The sequence below is a fragment of the Camelus bactrianus genome, chromosome 28 (assembly GCF_048773025.1).
Source record: "Camelus bactrianus isolate YW-2024 breed Bactrian camel chromosome 28, ASM4877302v1, whole genome shotgun sequence".
NCBI lineage: Eukaryota > Metazoa > Chordata > Mammalia > Artiodactyla > Camelidae > Camelus > Camelus bactrianus.
The window spans coordinates 24,784,297-24,804,762 of NC_133566.1; the positions used below are offsets into that span (position 1 = coordinate 24,784,297).

At 46.9% G+C, this 20,466-nt stretch overlaps 1 protein-coding gene across 9 annotated transcripts in view; it reads left to right on the top strand.

Moving 5' to 3' along the window:
* The first annotated feature begins 3,352 nt into the window (after positions 1 to 3,352).
* The window catches only part of EVA1A (eva-1 homolog A, regulator of programmed cell death), a 56,348-nt gene continuing 39,234 nt past the window's right edge, over positions 3,353 to 20,466 (top strand). For 2 of the 9 annotated variants that reach the window (XM_074354395.1, XM_074354396.1), the window contains exon 1: positions 12,883 to 13,181. Coding sequence is in view for 3 of the 9 variants with exons in the window: in XM_074354392.1 (XP_074210493.1) it covers positions 12,573 to 13,181 (609 nt within the window). In the remaining 6 variants the exon portion in view is untranslated. Of the gene's footprint in view, positions 3,794 to 11,739; positions 13,182 to 20,466 lie in introns of those variants that run through there. The other 7 variants (XM_074354397.1, XM_074354394.1, XM_045505054.2 and 4 more) reach the window with 7 other exon arrangements.

Consider the following 20,466-nt stretch of genomic DNA (forward strand, 5'->3'; position numbering starts at 1 on the left):
CAGATAAGTAATACAAGTGGCTTCCATTTTCCTGACTAAATGCTTATTAAAAAAGCTTCTTACTCTTCTTTTTCTCAATTTGTCTTGTGTACCTATGTAGTCACCAAACAATGTGAGTTAGATCCATTGCCTTTTTTCTTGCCTGGAATTATTTGACAAGTCCAGGCAGCTTGTGTTTTTCCAACTGGTTGCCAGTTCCCAGCCGGAAGAGTTGTTTTCATCTCCCAAGATTATCAGCATGTCCATTGCTTATTCTTCTTTCAGATAGAAGATGGCGGGTTTGAGAGCTGTCGGAATGTGACTTGTCAAACCCCATCTCTACTGTTTCCTGGCTGTATCAACTTGAGTGAATTTCTAAAGATTTATACATTTTGGTTTTCTTGACAATTAAGTATGAATAATAGTATGTACCACAGAAGTTTATAAGCAACTTAAATTTTAAAAGTATATTAAAAATTCACAACGTATTGTCTGGCACATGGTGGCCATTTACTAATGGTTTCTGTGATGACGATGGTGATGAGGAGGAGGGGGATAATGATAAAGGGTGGACTTTGGTATTTGGCATTCAAGGGCTCCCACAAGACCCTCCCTGTTTCAATTACCTGTTGTGTAACATACCACTTCCAAAGTTTGTACCTCACAGCAAGACTATTTTATTGTCTCTTGCAATTCTGTGGGTTGACGGAGCTCAGTCGAGTAGATCTTCTGCTCCCTGTGGTATTGACTGGAGTCATCTGGGGGCTTTACTGGGTTGCAGTATGCAAGCTGACTCACTCACATGGTGGTCTTAATGTTGTCTGTTAGGTGGGAGCTCGGCTGGGGCTTTGATCAACGAGCCTACACATGGCTTCTCCACGTGGCTTGGGCTTCTCATAGCATGGTGGCTGAATCCGAAGAGGCAGTATCTCAGAAGCAAAAGCAGGGAGTGAAAACTACTGTTTCTCCTAAAGGTTAGGCCCCAAACTGGCATGGCATTATTTCTGCTATGTTCTATTTGTCAATCAGTCACAGAACCAGCCCAGACTCAAAATTAGGAGTGAAGTCTGCCTCTAGATAGAGATAGTGACAAAGAATTTGCCATCACATTTAAGCCACCACATTCCCCAATTTCCATTCCAAATATCACCCAAGGGGATTCTATGAAGCAAGGTAAATCTGTTAGCTTTTCCAAGATATGCCTGGTTTTTCCTTATCTTTCTGTCCAGAGCTAGCCTGCCCATCTCCATGAAGTTTTCCTTTGGATACCTCTACCCTTTGGAGGATCCTAGAACTGACTGTCACGATTGGCCATTGATCAGTGCCTCCGTGCAGTTTTATGACAACACAGTTATTTGTTGGTATCCATAGGGGATTGGTTCCAGGACCCCTTGAAGGTTCCAATATGTTCAGATGCTCAAGTGCCTTATATAAAATGGCATAGTATTTGCAAATGACCACTGCAAATCCTCCCGTGTACTTTAAATCATCACTTGATTACTTTTAATACCTAATACAATGGAAATGCTATATAATTAGTTGCTGGAGTGTGTAGCAAATTCAAGTTTTCCTTTTTAGAATGCTCTGGAAAAATATTTTTGATCTGCAGCTGGTTGGACTGACAGACGTGGAACTGTGGATGTGGAGGGTGGAATGTACACGCACCTGTTACTTGACACTTTCCAGACCTGAACCTCATTTTGTATGTGCTTTCCCGTCGAGTGGGGCGTATATGGCTGGGCTTTCGGCATTAACCGTTGCTGAGGAAGTATCTTCTGACTTGAATACTACACTGTGAAGAGGCAGCGGTTACATTACATTTCCATGACTGGTTTTATCTATGCAGTAGTCGTCTAACGTCCTAAACGGGCACCCTAGCTACCCATAAAATAAGAACTACTCACAAGGGAAGCAGAGGGAACACGTGGCTGGCTGTTAACTTCATGTGTGAGCAGAAGCGTAGCCTTGAAGGACCTGACAGTGATATGAAGAGATTAATAGCGGAATCAATATGCAGTCTCTATCAACAATGCATTCGTTGGGGTATGAAATGTGAATCAGGCTGAAGGAATCATGCAACTGAAAGATGATTATATTCATAGGAATAGAAAGATGAAATATTCAAAGAAGATGGCGACAGGCCTGTAACTTTAACTTCAGATGTTAATATCACCTACCGAAAGGACTTAAAATAGAGCTAAAATTCAGAAATTAAAAATGGAAAAAGAAAAAATGAAAATTTGCACGTTTCTTTGAGGAATATGTCTAGGTGCTCTTGTGTGAGTCTCCCATGTGGTTACTACAGCCGTGGCTTTTCCTGTACGGCACAGCCACTTTAAAAACAAATCACATGACATTACTTTTGACTAATTTTACTATATTCTCTGTAACTAATTGGTCATTTTTAAAATGTACGAGTAAACTTTATACTCCCTCTAAAAAAGGAAGGGGATTGGCATTTATTGAACATTCAGAGCCAAGCACGTCGCTGGGTTTACACGTCGCATTTCGTGTATTTTGATGCTCGTTGTAGAAGTGGAGTTACTCCCGTCTGACAGACAAGGAAACCAAACACTTAACTTGCTTTATCTCACAACCAGTACGTGGAAAAGCCAGAACTGAATGCAGGTCTGTCTGAGGCCAAGGCCCTTATCTTTCATTGGTACCATCCTACCTACAACTCCCTTGAAATGAAGCTATCTGGGTGAAAAAAGAGGGGGAACTGCTTAACTAGGGACCGCGGTTTCTAGAGCATTTTAATCATAAACTCCCCACGGTGAGGGCATGATTTGGGCAGCCTCTCTGCGTGCAGACTTTCACCACTGCCTAGGATAAAAGCTAAACATTAACCCACCCGAGCACCACTTTTCTCCTTTTGTTTTTAAACCCCCATGACTCTCAGTGGCTTTGGTTATAGACCCTGTCTATGATTACTCCCTTTTAGACAGCTTCTGGGCACCGTGACGACATGTTTGGAAACACCATGGCATATTTGTGGTGATTAAACTTCACTGAGAAAATGTCTGGGTCCTAGGTTTCCACAGGCCCCGTGGCTCCATCATGGCCTGGGGTTCCCTATTTATGCCTCCGTTTGAGGAATCTCAAGAGAGTTCTTGGGCTCCTTCTCTTCAGCCTCAGAAGGGAGGGAAAGAATCCTGGCTGGGCATTTCCAGAGGGCTTCAAGAGGATCAAAGAGAGAAAAGCAAACACGGAGGGAAAATGTGCTATTTATTCTCGGAACAAAGTTACATTGGCAGCTCTCTCCTCCCCAGTAACGCGTGCTTTCCTGGAAGGATTATGCACGTGCCTGCTCCCCCCCCCCCACCCCCGTAGGCTTTAACCCCCTCTCGCCTGTGACCTGCAGCGTCTGTCTTCCACTGCCTCTCAGCCGGGCTTTCAGTTCTCTCACTGGCTGGGAGAGATTTAAAGAGATTAAAAGCACCCGTGAGAGAAAGCAGGTCAGCACAGCCGCTGCAAGTGCCCGTGTGAGCAACCCAGGCCGGCAGTTCAATCTAAATTCGGCCCTGTGAGTGGCATTCCTGCACCACAGCTGGGAGGGCCCCAGGCATCTTAGGGTCTCCGTCCCCACGGAAAGAAGGAGGAGGCTTAAGCTGAAGGGAGGAGGCTGCTGAGTACGGGTGCTTTTCTTCCGGAGAGAAATCTCATTCATGTATTTTCTCAGGGGCACTTCTGCTCTTAATTAAGCAGTTGAACGAATTCACTGAGTACTGCACGGCAAGATAACTTATTGAGAAGCTCTCTTGTGTCTTTCTCTCTTTGTTGTCAGCGCTCGTCTCTCCTCTGCACCAAGAAGGTAGGAAAACTCTTGTGTGCCCTTGTCTTTGGGGGCCTTTTGGCTGCAGGGGTGAAAACGGACTTTCCAGGAGAAGACGACACCCTTACTCTTGGCTTTGTTTCGGCCACCTGTGCTCACTGAGGGGAACCGTGTGCCCTGTGCTGGCGCTGGAGTGGGGGCTTCGGGTTTCTGAGGGTGCACATCCTGACTGCAGGCTAAGGAGGTCCCTGAAAAAGAAAGAAAAACAAGGTTATTGAGGGTGCTCATGAAGTGTGACTGCCCGGGGCTTCCTTTCCCACAGCACTCCCAGTGAGGGCTGCTGAGGGGCAGGAGGAGGGGTGGGGTAGAGTAGAAACAGCTAAGCATTAAGGACTGTGGCCTTGAGAACCCCTGTGGAAAAATCCCAAGTCCCAGGGCTCAGAAGAACCCGCCTCCTGGGTCCACACAGGACTGGAAAATAAGCCTGGATGTGGGGACCAGTGCAGACAGAGTTTGGAGGGCCCTCTTTGCATGCTCTGACTTCACCAGGAACATACCCTTGACCTTGGGGAGGGGGCACGCCCCAATAAGGACTGAGGTTAAATTTCCCTATGGAGGGAGTAAAGAGCTCTGGGCAAATTAAATTCAGTTTAGAGAAATAAGTGTGATGGTTCTTGCACCCTAATCACCTACTGGGTACAAGGCACTGAGCCAAACTCTGGAGAACAAGCATCTACTGCCCTCACAGGTGAGGCAGCACGTTGCAGAGTTCACGATAAAGACATGTCACAGATGCCAGGGACCCAGAAGGGAGTGTTTCCTCTAATTAGGCTCAGGGAAACCTTTCCAGAATTGCTCACCTTTTTCCCCTGACTCTTTAAAGATGAATTAGAATTCCTCAGGGGAGGATGGGGGTGGAGTTGAGAACATTCTGTACAAAGATACAGAAGTGTGAAATAACATGACAGGTTTAGGAAACAGGAAGGAGGCTGATACAGCTGAAGCATGACAGGTTGTTACAGGATGGGTGGGGAAGTTGGGTGGGGAAGTTAGGTGGGGCCGATCCCGAAGGGCTTTGCATCCCATGCAAAGGAGTCTAGACTTTATCCTGTAGAAGGTGGGCAACTCCCAAAGGATTTTAGTGACATTAACAGATGCATTATTACGAAACAAAGCCATTTAAGGAAGGTCACAAAGGAGGAATGACCACAAAGATAAAAGAGATTCTGGGAGATGGGGAAATGCAGAAGTGAAGGGAGAAGATTTTGTGAAGCAGAAGGTGACCAACAGTGGACAGTGCTGCCAAGAGGTGCCGACACAAGCTCAGGGACAAAGCTATAACTTGCATTTTCTTTTTTTTTTTAATTGAGGTATAGTCAGCTTATGTTGTGTCACTTTCTGGTGCACAGCACAATTCTTCAGTCACACTTGAATGAATATATTCATTTTCATATTCTTTTTCACCATAGGCTACTACAAGATATTGAATATATTTCCCTGTGCTATACAGTATAAACTTGTTTATCTATTTTATATATACCTGCCAGTATCGGCAAATCTCAAATTCCCAGTTTATCCCTTCCCACTCCCCTCCCCTCTGACAACCACAAGTCTGCATCATATGTCTGTGAGTCTGTTTCTGTTTTATATATAAGTTCATTTGTCTTTTTTTTTTTAGATTCCACATATGAGTGATATCACATGGTATTTTTCTTTCTCTTTCTGGCTTAATTCACTTAGAATGACATTCTCCAGGGCCATCCATGTTGCTGCAAATCACATTATTTTATCAGTTTTGAAGGCTGAGTAGTATTCCATCGTATAAATATACCACAATGGTATCTTTATCCAGTCATCTGTCAGTGGACATTTAGGCTGCTTCTATGTCTTGGCTATTGTAAATAGTGCTGCTGTGAACATTGGGGTGCAGGTGTCTTTTTGAGTTAGGGTTCCCTCTGGATATATGCCCAGGAGTGAGATTGCTGGGTCCTATGGTAAGTCTAATTTTAGTCTTTTGAGGAATCTCCGTACTGTTTGCCACAATGGCTGCACCAAACCGCATTCCCACCAACACTGTAGGAGGGTTCCCTTTTCTCCACACCCTCTCCAGCATTTATCATTTGTGGATTTTTGAATGATGACCATTCTGACTGGTGTGAGGTGATACCTCATTGTAGTTTTGAGTTGCATTTCTCTTATAATTAGTGATATTGAGCATTTTTTCATGTGCCTATTGGTCATTCGTATGTCTTCATTGGAGAATTGCTTGTTTAGGTCTTCTGCCCATTTAACTTGCATTTTCTTAAAGCACAACTATTAACAGTTTTACTAGGCATGCTTCATAGTTCTAGTGCCTCATTTTTTAAATAATTAAAACTTCTCCATTTTACAGTAACTTCCTCTTTGTTAGAAAGAGACTGTTTTGTATGAACGATTTATTGAATGAAATTCTGCCCATGCTTATTTAAACTTGTTAGCCAAGATGAAAAAAGTAAAGGAGGTGTCAGCCTGGGCGTGACAATCTCCTTATGGAAAATAAAGGGAACAAAACAAAAGCAAAATTTACACTCAGCTATGTTTACGGCTTAACTGGTGAACACGTTTTGATTTAAAACCTATCATTAATCAGAGGTAATGTTGTGTTGGGCAGCAGAAACTGGCTAGAGAAATATTTTGATTTCCACTCTATTACCTCAAGCAAGATAAAGTGGTTGAGCAAAGAGGATTTCGACTTCTACTCTTCTGACTGGGCCTGTGAGGAAATGACTCAATGAGAGATAAGCCTCCACTTTGTAATAGAATAAAGACTTGCTTAATTGATATCTGTTCCTCATTATTTCATCCCCTTTGGGCATGTAACATTTTAAGAAAGGTAGGGGAGGTGATGAGCACACCGGAGGCTGGATGGGGCATGTACAGCTTAAGCTCCCTGAGCCTTTTAGTATTATTAAAATTTTTTGTACCGGTGCTTCCAACATCCTCTTGTAGTCCTCTGTACAGGTAAAGCACCCCATTCTGGAAAGGAAGAGAAGGACTGAGCATGTTAATTTCATTACCTACATCTGGAAACTAGAATGCAGAGGGGGCACAACTGTCATCACTGATTTATTTGGTTATTAAAGGCATCCATTAGGCCTTGTAAAATGTTGGTAAAAGGTTGGACTATAAATGAGTGGTGCTGCGTTCTTCAACCTTGGTGTCGAGGAGCAGGTGTTAGTAGCTAATACTATCGAATGACTAGTTCCATTTCATCGGGCTGTTGTGAGATGAATAAACTTAAATGCCACCTGGTTAATGACTATCCATGGGACTTAACAGACATCCCATTACTTTGCCAGGGAATGCAACGGCAAAAGTGAGAACATGGTTTAAAAAAAAGAAGGAAGGAAGGTGGGAAGGAAGGAAGGAAGGTGGGAAGGAAAGAAGGAAGAAACAAAGAAGCAAAGAAAGAAAGAGAAATTGTCTTACCTTTCCTGACTAATATTTTAAACAAGTACACATTTTTTTCCAGCTTACTTTTGTTAAGATGAATGAATATGAAATGACTGTAGGGCAGAACATTAAAAAAACAATTCTCAGCCTTCTGATTTTCCTAAAGTGACATCATTAGTGGTGACACACCGATGTCTCTGTCTGTGCATCTATTAGCCTCTCATCAGGCCATGAGGCAATTTCTTTTGTCTTTCATTTTTCGATTTACATGACTGCCTTGCTCCGACACTCCTGGAGATCATTTACTATTTCTGGAATTCATAACTGCTTGATGTCTGAAGGCTTCTTGTAAATAACAGTGCCATCAGAGAAGGGACAAGGATTCTGGTTTCAATCGTTCGCGTTTTCTTGGGGCGGAACCGGATTTCCTGCTCTTCGCCGTGTGGTGATGCCCTCTCTCACTCAAGGCTAAGTCTAGGGGTATTTGTTAGTTTGGCATCATCTTGACATGCTTTGGTCAAGAGAGAGATTTTTAATATCTTCCTCTTCCTGATAACTTTCGGCGATCATCCATTACTAAACCGAGAGCCTTACTATTTTGCAAGCTCCTCACCTGTCAGGACCCAGGCTTTGTCTCTGCATTTCCTACTGAAGTGGTTCTCTATCCTGACTGCACATTTTAGTTACCTGCAGAGGTTAAAAAAAAAAAAAACAAAAAAGGGGGGCCCCACGCCTAGAAATTCTGATTCAGTTGGTCCGGTCTGGACCCCAGCTTGGTATTTCAGAATACGCCTCAGTGAGGCTTGGGTATAACTTGCAGCAAGGTTGCTTACGGTGTCTAGGGCAAGTCCCTGTGAAGAGCAGGTGGCTCCAGGAAATGGCAGTTAAATTGAAACACATTGGTAAAGGGGCTACACAGGGCCAGATGATTTTGGGAGAGGACATATCTGGACATACTTCACTGCTGGCATCATTTTTTTAAAATTTTATTTTATTGAGGTATAGTCAGTTTACAATGTTGTGTCAGTTTCCAGTGTAGAACACAATTTTTCAGTTATACAGGAACATACATATATTCATTGTTGCATACTTTTTCGCTGTGAGCTAACACAAGATCTTGTATACATTTCCCCGTGCTGTACAGTATAATCTTGTGTATCTATTCTACATATGCCTGTCAGTGTCTACAGATTTCTAACTCCCAGTCTGTCCCTTCCAGCCCCCCTCCCCCTCTGGCAACCGCAAGTTCGTGTTCTATGTCTGTGAGTCTGTTTTCTGTTTTGTATTTATGTTCATTTGTCTTTTTCTTTTCTTCCTTTCTTTTTTTTTCTTTTTTCTTTTTTTTTAGAGTCCACATATGAGTGATCTCATATGGTATTTTTCTTTCTCTTTCTGGCTTACTTCACTTAGAATGACATTCTCCAGGGACATCCATGTTGCTGCAAATGGCGTTATGTTGTCAGTTTTTATGGCTGAGTAGTATTCCACTGTATAAATATACCACCTGTTCTTTATCCAGTCATCTGTTGATGGACATTTAGGCTGTTTCCATGTCTTGGCTATTGTAAACAGTGCTGCTATGAACATTGGGGTGCAGGTGTCATTTTGAATTAGGGTTCCTTCTGGATATATGCCCAGGAGTGGGATTCCTGGGTCATATGGTAAGTCCATTCCTAGTCTTTTGAGGAATCTCCATGCTGTTTTCCACAGTGGCTGCACCAAACTGCATTCCCACCTCATGGCTGGCATCCTGTAGTACCTTAAGCAGCTCCTCATTTGGGGGTAAAACCACAGGGGCCTGAAGGTCTCACCTTAGCTCAGCTGGTAGCTCCGGTTTGTATTATGCTCTCCCCTTCGGTGCTGTGCCTAGTTTCCTCAACAGTAAAATGGAAGTAATCAGTTTGAGGCTGTATTTTTGTTTAAGGCAAAAACCAGCACCAGTAAAAATTTGCCACAGTGAGCTTTGTACGAAATCATGCAAACCCGGGTGGGAGTTTGGGAAACGGAAGCAGCAGAAATGTGTTTGGGGTCCTTGTCGAAGCTGATCCGTAGGGCTCAGTGATAATGTGGACTTAGGGATCCTCCCACCCAGGATCGCGACATTAGTGTTGCTGAAGAAATGCCACAGCCTCCCCTGACTGAGGCTGAAACTACCACTCCTCCTTCGTGCGGAGTGAAGGGGCTCTGAGGAATAGACCTCTCCTATGAGTTGGACGTGCTGCTTGGCCAGGACACCAGCGTGCAGGATGGTGGAGCCCTGCTCTTACCACCAGTGCTGTGGTAGTCCTGAACGCCCTGCAGGGAGGCCCAGGTCTGCTGGGACGCACATCAGCAAGAGTGCTCACACTGAGCTCGGTTCACAGCCCTGGGCCTGGAGCCACGCGTGGAGCAGCTACTTCAGGTGCTGGGGTCCTGGGATGAGCCTCCTTCCCCTTCTAACCCCTGCCCCTGGCTGCAGCTGGAGCTGTGCGCTCCAGTTACACACAGGACTCCCTCCTGCACAAGGACTCCCTCCTGCCTGCGCCCCTGCCCGGCTCATCCTGTGTGGCTCAGACCCAGCTTGTGCTCCTATCCACCTCAGCCCTAAGTCCCGTGACCAGGGGAGTAGCTGCACAAGGTAGCCCCTGAGCAAATCCCCTGGCCCAGCAGAGGGTCTTAATACCCCTTCTCACATCCGATCCAAAGTCTGAATTGTTCTGCTATTATTTAATTATGTCCCCCTAGAGATGGAAAATACAGGCTTCCCTCTTTCATGATAGTTGTGCCACTAGTGATGTACTGGACCCTCTCATTTTGGGATAAATCTCCACAGTGCTTTTGGTTTCCCTTAACTGTCCACAGTTTATCTCTCCTCATCTCAGGCTATGGAGGATCAAGCCACACATAGTATCTTAGTAAAAGGCAATCACAGACAACTTACGGGATTGGTGGAAAACAGAGAGTTTTGATGATTGCATAACTGTAAGAAGTGAGTGGGACCTGAAATGAGGACTTTCCTTCCTATGGAAAGGGTCGTGGTGAATGTGGACAGTTGTGGTATTAAAATGTAGCACTTGAGAAACCTGGGTTGCTGGAACAAACAGATCTTCACTTCATGAAATCTCAGTTTTCTCATCTATAAAATATGAAAAACAAGAGTACTTAACATGTCAAGATGCTGTGAAGATTAAAAGAATTATATGTGTAAAGGACTGGTGCAGGGTTGGGCACCTAAGAGGCTCTTGTTAGTAAGTAAGGCAGTAAGTGCACACACATGCAACCATGAAGTGGGTAGCTTTGAAGAGTTCCTTCCAAGGCTTAACCATAGTCCACAGGTCTCCTGAGATAGCTGTTCTGGAAGCATCCATTTCTATAGGATTCTGGAGCAGTCACTCTGCAGCTCTTCCCTCAGGTTGGTTTCCATGCAAGGATGCATGCTTTGGAGAATGACCCCAAAAGGGCTCTCTGGCCACTTAGGTCCAGCTGCACAACCAGAGGCAGGGGCTGCCCTCGTGGCAGTTCTCACCCCTTTATATCTACGACTCCTGAGACTAGATGGAGTGCATGGTTCTACAGTACCTTCTTCATTATAGTGATATGAGGTGATCCTAAGCAGAGCGTTTAGCCCAATGCCTGGTGTGTACTAAGCCTGTAACAAATGTTGGCAGTTCTTAATAGTAGTAATTTTTAATCCAAAGCTGGGTCCATGGGTCAGAGTGCTTCCAAACGTCTTTCCTCCAGTTTAGGGAGCAAGCGAATAGGCTCTGGGTTGGGGCCAATCTATGGAAAGTCTCTGACACCTACTAACATTTGTGTCTTCTTTCTTTCTCTTCTCTTCTCTTTCTCTTCTTTCTTTCTTCCTTCCTTCCTTCTTTCTTTCTTTCTTTCCTTTTTTTGCTTTTCTTTCTTTCACATTTATTGAGCACCACTTATTTGTATCGCCGTTTGCTCAGCACACAATTCTCTGACTTCCGGTGTTCATCCATGGCAGTTACACTGGGCTGGTACAAATAGTGTTACGCCAAGAAAACCCACTTCTCAATACCACTTCTCTGTCTCCCTGCTGATAAAGCTGGAGAGTTAGGAGGAGCTCTGATCACGGCACCTTACAAGCCAGGGTGTGAAATCTGGAGTTAGTTATGTATGTATTTGACAGATAAAGAAACTGAGGTCTGAGTGCGGAGTATTTGCCCAAGTTCAGAGAGTACTCTGCTGGCCATCTGGGGCTAGAATCTGGTTCCCTGATCAGTTTAGGAGACAAGGGCCCTTTTCAGCAGGCGAGCTGCCTCTGTATGAGAGTGACATAACTAGTCTTTTATATTTTCATCTACACATAGGTGTTCTTTTCTGAAGAGGTGCATTTCAAAACTAAATGAAGTAGTTCTTGAATAAGTCTAGAACGGTGGTTCTTAGCTCTGACTGTATTAGATCATCTGAGAAGCATTTAAAAAAATACTGATCTTGGAGTCCTACACCAGACCAATTAAATAAGCATTTGTGGGAGCAGGGGCCTCAGACTGGTGTTTAAAGCTCTCCAGGTGTTCCTAATGTACAGTCAGGGATCCATGGTCTAATATGCAGTCACTCTAATATACAGTCAGTGGCCTAGACATCAGTGCTTTCAAAATTCTAATGCACATTTGAATTATCTGGAGATCTTATTAAAATGCAGATTCTGACTCAGTACATTAAGTGGGACTGGAAAGTTCCCATATCTAACAAGCTCCCAGTTCATGGTAATACTGCCAGTTCCCAGACCACACTTGGAATAGCCTCTCCAGAAGGTGCTCTGGATTCTGGTCATCCAGTGGTCACTAGTTACTCCAGCCAGAGGCCTGGAAATCACCTCTTTCCTTCATCCTCTCAATCCGCACCCTATCAGCTCTTGTCGATTCCACCCACTGCTCCCTGCAGCCCCTGTCCTCTCTTAATAGACTGGGCAACATTCTCTTCCATGTTCGTCCACCGTCACTCCCCAACCTGGCTGTGCTCTCTGCTAGATCGTCTCCTCATGGGGCTTTTTTGACTCCTTCTTGGCACTGCGCACGCCGGTTTTACTCTGTAGAAAGCTCTTCCAGGTCTTGACCTACCTCTTAAGGGACCACAGAATCCCTGGACCCCCGCTGCCCGCACTAGTCACGTATGACGACTGTCTGGGAACAGTATGCCCTTCTGATTCTTCTCTAAGTTTCCGGCGCCCAGCTGAGAGCCTATCAGCCTAACGGTTGTTGAATTTAAGAAAGAAAACCCCAACTCTGAATGAGCAAGCCAAACAAAGACCTCAGCTGCTCTCCTTCCGATCAAAATGAACATTCCTTTAAGATTATGCATCAGGTTTTAAACTCCCCACCTGGAAAAAAAAAAGTTGACCAAATTCAACAAAGTAAGTATTATTTCCCATAGTTTAATGGGAGCTCAAAGCAGGCGACAGGACAGGAAGGAGAGCATGGATGCTGGCAGCCGCTTGGGGGTCTGCTTCCAAACCTGGCTCGTCCCAGCAGAGGGAAGGGGTAGAGCTCTGGGCCAGGGTGGGGACAGCCGCCGGGGAACCCTCCAGGGCCCTGCACACGGTCAGAAGCGCCCAAGGGAGGAAGGAGTGCGGGAGCTCGAACCGACTCGATGCGGAGGGAGGCGCCGCCGCCCGCCGCAGCCAGTCAGGTTCCGCGTCTCTCCAGGGCCCACAGGGGCCGCTCGCCTGGGGAAGGGGGCGGGGGGTGGGGGGAGAGGGCAGGTCCCGGGCAGAGTGGGTGGAGTGGAGGGGGAGACCGAAGGAAATGAGGCAACCTTTTCCTCCCGCGGACTCGCGCTCCTCCGGCGTCTGCGGGGCTCGGCGCTGCCGCCCGGGACCCCGTGCCCCGCGCCAGCCGTGGCGAGTCCCCCGCTGGGATTTCTTACCCAGGCGCCAGTGCCAGCCTGGTGGCGTCCTTCCCTTAGGGATCGGCTCTGGTCCCCCGGCTCGGGCCCCCGGCGCCCGGACCTCAGACCCCGGAAGTGCGCGCCGGCGGTGCCAGCGAAGGTAAGCGGCGACGGTGAGCGCGCTCGGGGCGCGCGGGCGCCCGGCATCCCCAGCGGGCCCTGGCCTGGCCGCTTCAGCCCCTCTTCGGAAACACCGGAGAACTGCTGATCCCCTGCCCGGGTGTTCCAGGCTGGGTCCCCCTGGGAACTTCGCTTCCCAGCACTTTCTCTCTCCCTCTCTCTCTCCTCGCACTTTCCTGTTGCCTCCGCCCCGCGTTTTCTGGTGCCAACAACTCTCTGCTCCCTGCTTAAGCAGTCCGGCTTCGGAGAGCTAGAGAGCGAGTCCTTTACAAATCTCGGCGCCTCTCTCCTCCTCCGCCTCTGGGACCAGGGGCTGAGCATGCGGGCCCCGCGACACGGACTGGCTTTGACCCTGGCCTGCCGGGTGCGAACCTGCCCGAATTCTCCGTGGCTCACGTTGAACTCATTTACCTGGCTCCTTTTAAGCACTCAGCTGGCCACATGCTTTTGGCGACCCCCAGTTGACCCCCTGAAATCAAAGCGGATTGGGGAGTGAAAAGGCCCTTGGGGCCCCTGTAGCCTCAGGGAGACGCTCTGCTAGTGGAGAGGGGCGCCGTCAGCTCCTTGTCCTTCTATTTGGGGTTCCCAAGAATTGGAGTGTAGGGGTGGGGAGGAGCACTGGATATGGGACGCACGTGGGACATGGAGGTAACGAGGCTGGCTTGGAAGGAGAGGACAGCCAACCACTTCGTGCTAGCTTGCCATTTTGCTCTTACTAACTGCCTGAGTTCTCACATGAAGCCTCTGATTAGGAACTCCTATCCCTAGTTTCCAAACGGGCAAAATGACGTGCAGAGGTTCAGTAATGCCACCAGGGCTGTAAAGCTGAGAAGGGGCCCAGCCAGGATTTGGGAATGGGTTGCTTTGTAGTGCACATCCCATGCCCAGCCCTAAGGGTTCCTCTGTCCGGTCTGAGTAGGATCCTACCATTGGCTTATACTACGGGGGACTGGGCTTTTTCTATTTTGAGCAAATACATCTTGATTCCATTCGAATGCAGATGATTTATTTAGTACCTACTGTCCTCACAGTTCAGTGGTAAGCACTGATGTTTCACCTTTGACCCTCACTCTTTCATCCTTTCCCATCATCCATCCAGCCTGTCACCAAATATGTAATTCTTCCCCAAAAGGCTGGCTTGAGTCTCTCTCCGCAAAAGGCATTAAGCTTAATGGCTAAGATCCCAAGCCCTGGAGTGAGACCGTCAGCGTTTGAATCCTGGATGAGAACTTTGTGCAGCTTTCTGTGTCTCTATTTCCTCATCTGTAAAGTAAGGATGGGAGGATTCAAAGCAGTGGCTCTCAACTAGGATTTTGGTTTTGCCTCCCAGATGACATCTGGCAATGTCTAGGAACATTCCTGGCTATTAACATGTTAGTGGGGAAGGATGCTATTCATCTGATGGGTGGAGACCAGGGATGGTGCTAAGCGTCCTGGGATGCACAGGACAGCTCCGCACAACAAAGAATTATCCCACTCTAGTGGTGCTTGCTGACGATGAGAAACCACTGTATTAATTTATCAGTTGATGAAGAGCGCTGTCATTCCCAACTCTCATCCTCTTACCTGCTTCAGTTTGGCTGATCGTACCAGCCTCTGTCCCAAATCCCCCCTCATTCCAGTGCTAGAATTCTGTTGTTAAAACCACTGCCACAAATGATAAATGCTAGAGAGTGTGTGGAGAAAAGGGAACCCTCCTACAGTGTTGGTTGGAATGCATTTTGGTGCAGCCACTGTGGAAAACAGCATGGAGATTCCTCAAAAGGCCACAAACAGACTTACCATATGACCCAGCACTCCCACTCCTGGGCATATATTCAAAGAGAACCCTAACTCAAAAAGACACTTGCACCCCAACGTTCATAGCAGCACTATTTACAATAGCCAAGACATGGAAACACCCTAAATGTCCATCAACAGAGGACTGGATAAAGAAGATTTGGTGTATTTATACAATGGAATACTACTTATCCTTCAAAAATGATAAAATAATGCCATTTGCAGCAACATGGATGGCCCTGGAGAATGTCATTCTAAGTGAAGTAAGCCAGAAAGAGAAAGAAAAATACCACATGATATCACTCAAATCTGGAATCTTAAAAAAAAAATACAAATGAACTTATATATAAAACAGAAACAGACTCACAGGCATAGAATACAGACTTGTGGTTGCCGGGGGGGAGGGGGGTGAGAAGGGATAAACTGGGAGTTTGAGATTTGCAGATACTGACTGGTATGTATAAAATAGATAAACAAGTTTATACAGCATAGCACAGGGAAGTATATTCAGTATCTTGTAGTAGCCTATGGTGAAAAAGAATATGAAAATGAATGTACGTATACTTAGATATGACTGAAGCATTGTGCTGTGCACCAGAAATTGACACATTGTAAACCAACTATACCACAAGTAAAAAAAAAAAAAAAATTAAAAAAAAAAAAACCCCACTGCAGGCCATGCTACTACACTGCCTTAATAACCTTGTTGGGCTCCCTGTGCTAACGGAAGGGACAGGAATCTGGGCGTGTTTTACAGGCACCAGAGATAGATCCTGTGCATATTAAAATTTGAGAATCACTGTCTTACAGAATAAAAACTAACCTCCGACGTTGGCATACGTGCCTGTTCACGCTGGCGTCGACTTACCTTCCCAGACTCACCTTATGACACTTCCTCCTGTACTATTCTCCTGGTGTTCTAGGTCTTGACTTTTTGGAATGCCCTTCCTCCTCCATGGCTGGCAAATTCCTCATCATTCTCTGAGACTACAGCTCAAGTACCCCTCTGGGTGAAGTGTTCTTTAGTTCCTGGAGATGGCTCAGTTCTGTCCCTCCCTGCTACCCCAGCCCCAGCCCCTTTTTTCTTTCATTGTGTCTCTTGTAGTGTTTACTGCACTGTATAAGGGATCCCCTGACCAGTCATGTGTACCTGGAACATAGTACAGTGCTGTGTTCACGGTGGTGGTTAAGCTTGTAGGCTTTGGAGTCAGGCTGCCCGTGTTCAAATCCTAGTTCTGCCATTTATTAACTCTGTGACCTTAAGCACTTTGACTTAGTCTCTCAAACCATTTTTAGTAAAATAGGAAGAAATAGTCTGCCTTCTCTACAGACTGTGACTGACTAATGGGATAATGATTGCTCATCATAATACTGAGTGCCTACTCTGTGCCAGGACATGGTTCAAGTTTGGCATTTTATATTTTCACTCATTTAATCTTTATTTATAGGACCATATAAAGTTAGTATTACCCTATTTTCCAGGCAAAGAAATGAAGGCACAGAGAGGCTAAGTGGTTTCCCCAAAGTGGTAGGCCAGGATTCACAGAGACATCCGAATTGCAAAACACACACCCTTCACACTGTGCAGGTAAAGGGCTTGAACCAGTGGTCCACATACAGTAAGTGCTCTGTAAACATGAGCTGGAGTTTGTTGTGTCCATTAATAAGAGGCAAAGTCCATTGGCTTTTTCAGCTGCACCACACTTGTGGTCTAAGACTGTGCCGTTATTTTTACACCTCCCGTTCCTTTCCCCTCCTCCTTGCCCCTAACCCAGTCTCAGAAGGACGAGACATTGGGGTCTATCTCCTGTCACAGCTCTTGGTCAGCACCAATGAACTTGTTGCTAAATGAAGTCTTGCGTGTGTCTGACCAGGGTCAGATCAGCATTAACTCTTTGGGGAGGGGCTCATGGAGTCAGCACACCTGCCTGGAAGAGAGAGGTGCAGACTTAGGGTCAGGAGCTACCTGACTCCGGCTTTGTCGTTTCTAAGCACGTGCCCTTTGCAGCGTGCACCTAGCGCATAAATACTGGGTTAAATTAATCAGCGGGTGTGGGATGGATGGATGAATGACACCAGCTGGGTCTCCCATCTTATACTTGATGAGATACAGAGTATACTTTCTCTCTATGTGTTATAAAGAACATTTATATATTAAAGATAAAACTTAAGGATTTAATGACTCCTATGGAATTTTGGAAAGCCAGGTTTGGGACCTGTCACTGACCCCCTGTCTGAGTCATGTGTGACATTGGATGCTAGGTTACAGTGGATCACTTCACCGACTTGGAGTCTTTTGTTTCCCTGAATGAAGCCCTGCTTTTGGAACTTGAACCCTTTTCTTGCTGGTCCATTGGCTGCTTGCTGCATAGGCCAGACCTCCTTGCACGAATACTTGCACATTTGTGTGCTCTGGTTTCTTTCACAGCTGACCCACACAGCTGTGACCCCCTTGAGTTTGCTTGTTTTGGTCTGTTGTCCCCAAAACTTCAGTGGAATGAGGTTACTTGGTGTGTGCAAGGCCTTGCAGTCTTGTTAGGGGTCACAGAAATCCTCTGATAAGGCTGCTTTCGAGAATGGAGCAGGGTGAGAATGTCCCCACTCATTAACACGTTAGCGACCCCTCAAGGCCCCTGTAGCACTGCCTTCTCCCTTCAGACCCGGACTCTTACTGTCTTCTGGCGTTATCCCCTTTCCTGGGTCACAAGTTGACTGATCTGAGAAAGGTTCCCCCAGGGTGCTAACAGTTGGAGCCAGAGTCTGACCCAAGATCTTTGGGGCACCACTTGCATTTTCACTGAGCCTTTTAAGGCCTGATCCAGAAGATGAACTAGCCCAGGAGAGGGTGTCAGGCCCAGCCCCAGATTTTCAGGCCTCTGGTGCCATCCCCTTGCTGCCATGTTGGGCGGCACCTCTTAGCTGACCAGCAGTCCGATTCCCAATGACGCTGGCTCCTGCTTGCGTGTGGAGTTCTGCGGAGAGGTGCCTCACCCTGCTTAGGCCTTGAGCTGTGTTCGCTGTGAAATGCCCCTGCACTATTTGACTCTATATGATGCCCTTTTAGGTTCTGTAAGAGGCATTTAGTCTAGATTGGACCATACACGGTGATGGGATCTTGAGGAGTGAGGGTGGGTTTGGAATATTTGTGGGGGGAGTAGCTCTGTGCTGGTGCCAGAGACACAGCCATGAGGAGGACGTGCTCCTTATCATTAAGGTCACAGTTCATGATGTGTGATGGACACATAAGCAGGTCACCAGAGTATGATAAGTGGAATGAAGAGACCTGAGCAGAGACCTGGGAGCTCAGAGGAGCCAGCCACCACTGACAGACAGGAAGCGGCACGTGCCTGGGATTGAGCCCGTGGAGGGTCTGACAGATGTGTGGGTGTGTGGTGACTGGGAGGCTAGAGGAGGTGGTGGTGATGGGCTGGGCCTTCTAGCGGGATCTGTCTCTGCGTGTTGGGAGGCAGTGGAGCGGGCAGTTAAAGCTCAGGTGTGCTGAGCTCTTTGGTGGCTCTGCCTCCTGCTTCCTCCGGGGGCAGTGGAACCAGAGCCCAGGGGCTGGGGGAGGGACACTGTCTCCAGTAAGCAAAGAAACTGCAGTCGCCAGGCTGTGCTTAGTGGTTGTGGGTGGTGGTTTTGTTTTATTTTATTTTTCAAAGCCCTAGCTGATGAACCGTGTGGATGGCCCCTCCCAGGTCTGGGCTTTTGAACATTACCTTCAGAGATCCAAAGGTCTGTATGAATCGGTAAGTAATTGCTAGTTTCTCTGGACTTAGGGAGAAAGAAGGGAGAGAGACTCTGGACTTTGAGATGGACGAAGAATGGAGAGAGAGTGAGAGACAGAGGAAGAGAGAGCACACTTGATTGACTGATTGATCAGTTCTGTTTTACATAAAATCAGCATGAGACCCAGATCAACTATCAGGACTGACACATTTCCCAGGAATCACGTTCACATTTACAGCCCTTCTCTTTGATCCCAAAGTCTTTTGCCAAAGCTCACCACAGGTGATGGGTACAATATGCTTGTTGGCTTCTTTAATCTATTTATCACTTAGTGACCCCCTGGCACGTAGGAGACACTTAGTAAGTGGTAAATAAGTGCATGAATGCCCTAGGTCACATCCTGACCTTCAAGGTGCTGACGGCTCAAATGGGGAGAAAGACAAGAAAATCAACATAGCGCAGTGGAGTAAATCTGTGACAGAGAAGATACAGGTGCAGAGGAAGGGGGTCAGGGAACGGAGGCCGAGGGAAGGGACATCTCCCTGCGGAACACCCTTCCTGCAGGGAAGGTGGTCCTGTGGGTGGTTCCTAGTGGTCAGTTATAATAGGAGCACCTGGTGTAGGTACCGGAGCCCGTGCTAAGGGATTTACATGCCTTATTGCATTGATCCTCACAGCCATCCTCTGCGGTCGTATTACAGGAGGAATCAGGATCCCACCACAGGCAAAAGGCAGACCTGGGACCAGATCCAGGCCACCGGCCTCCAAAATCTTCACCGTTGCCCCAGGCAGTGTCAGGATGGTCATATTATTATCAGAGATGCTTTTAGAAAATCTAGTTTTCAGAAAGGAAACCACAGGTGTGCGGGTTGCTGTGGTTCAGGTGAGAACGGTCATTTCCTCCACGTTTTTCCCCCTTTCCCTCTCCCCGCCCTGATGGCTGGGGCCTTGCCTTGTTAGAACTTAGGGCCGTTAGAAGCTCTCTGCTCTGGGTATCAGCACCTCTCTCTTCCTCCTCTTGCCCCCTCTTTGATCATCTAGGCAGCATGCACTTTGTCCTCCAAGGTGAGAGGACGTGGAAATGCTGCTCAGCAGGAAAGTAACCATAAACTTTTGAAGCAAAGAATGAATTTCACAAAACAATCTGCTGAAATTTGAGCCTCTCCCCTTTGTGCCCTTCTCTGCCCTGTGTCGTTCAGTTGGTCAGCAGCAGGAGGGAATTGACTTCGGGGGGGCCTTGTTTCTGCACAGGGACCCCTGATCAAAAGGGCCTCCTTTTAAACGTGTCTTACCCTAGGGACCTACACAGATACAGCTGGCTTGTCCTTTTCCTCACTCACCTTGACAAGATGGGCCACAGCTGCCCACGCAAAGGGGCAGGAAGAGCGTCTTATTGGAAGACACACGTGTTACTTCCCTGAAGTTCCTATCGTGTGTTTCACTTGGCTGAGCAACGTCTGATGTTAGTGCACTTTGAGGACCTCCTGAAAATACGGAAAACAAGGACTTGGACATTTAGAGTCTGGAAAAGACACACATGAAAGTGGAGAGTGTCCGCGTGGATGGCCTGTGTGCTCACAGAAAGAGGTAGCTTGGTGGCCTCGGTTTGTCTGCTTAGCTCAAGCTGTGTTTACTGACATCCCCGTGTGCCAGGCGTAGTGCTAGGCCCTGGGGATGCGGAGATGAACGAGATATACTTCCTGCCCAAAAACTTCAGAAGTCCACTGTGGAGACAGGGGAATCAGAGGTAGTGATGA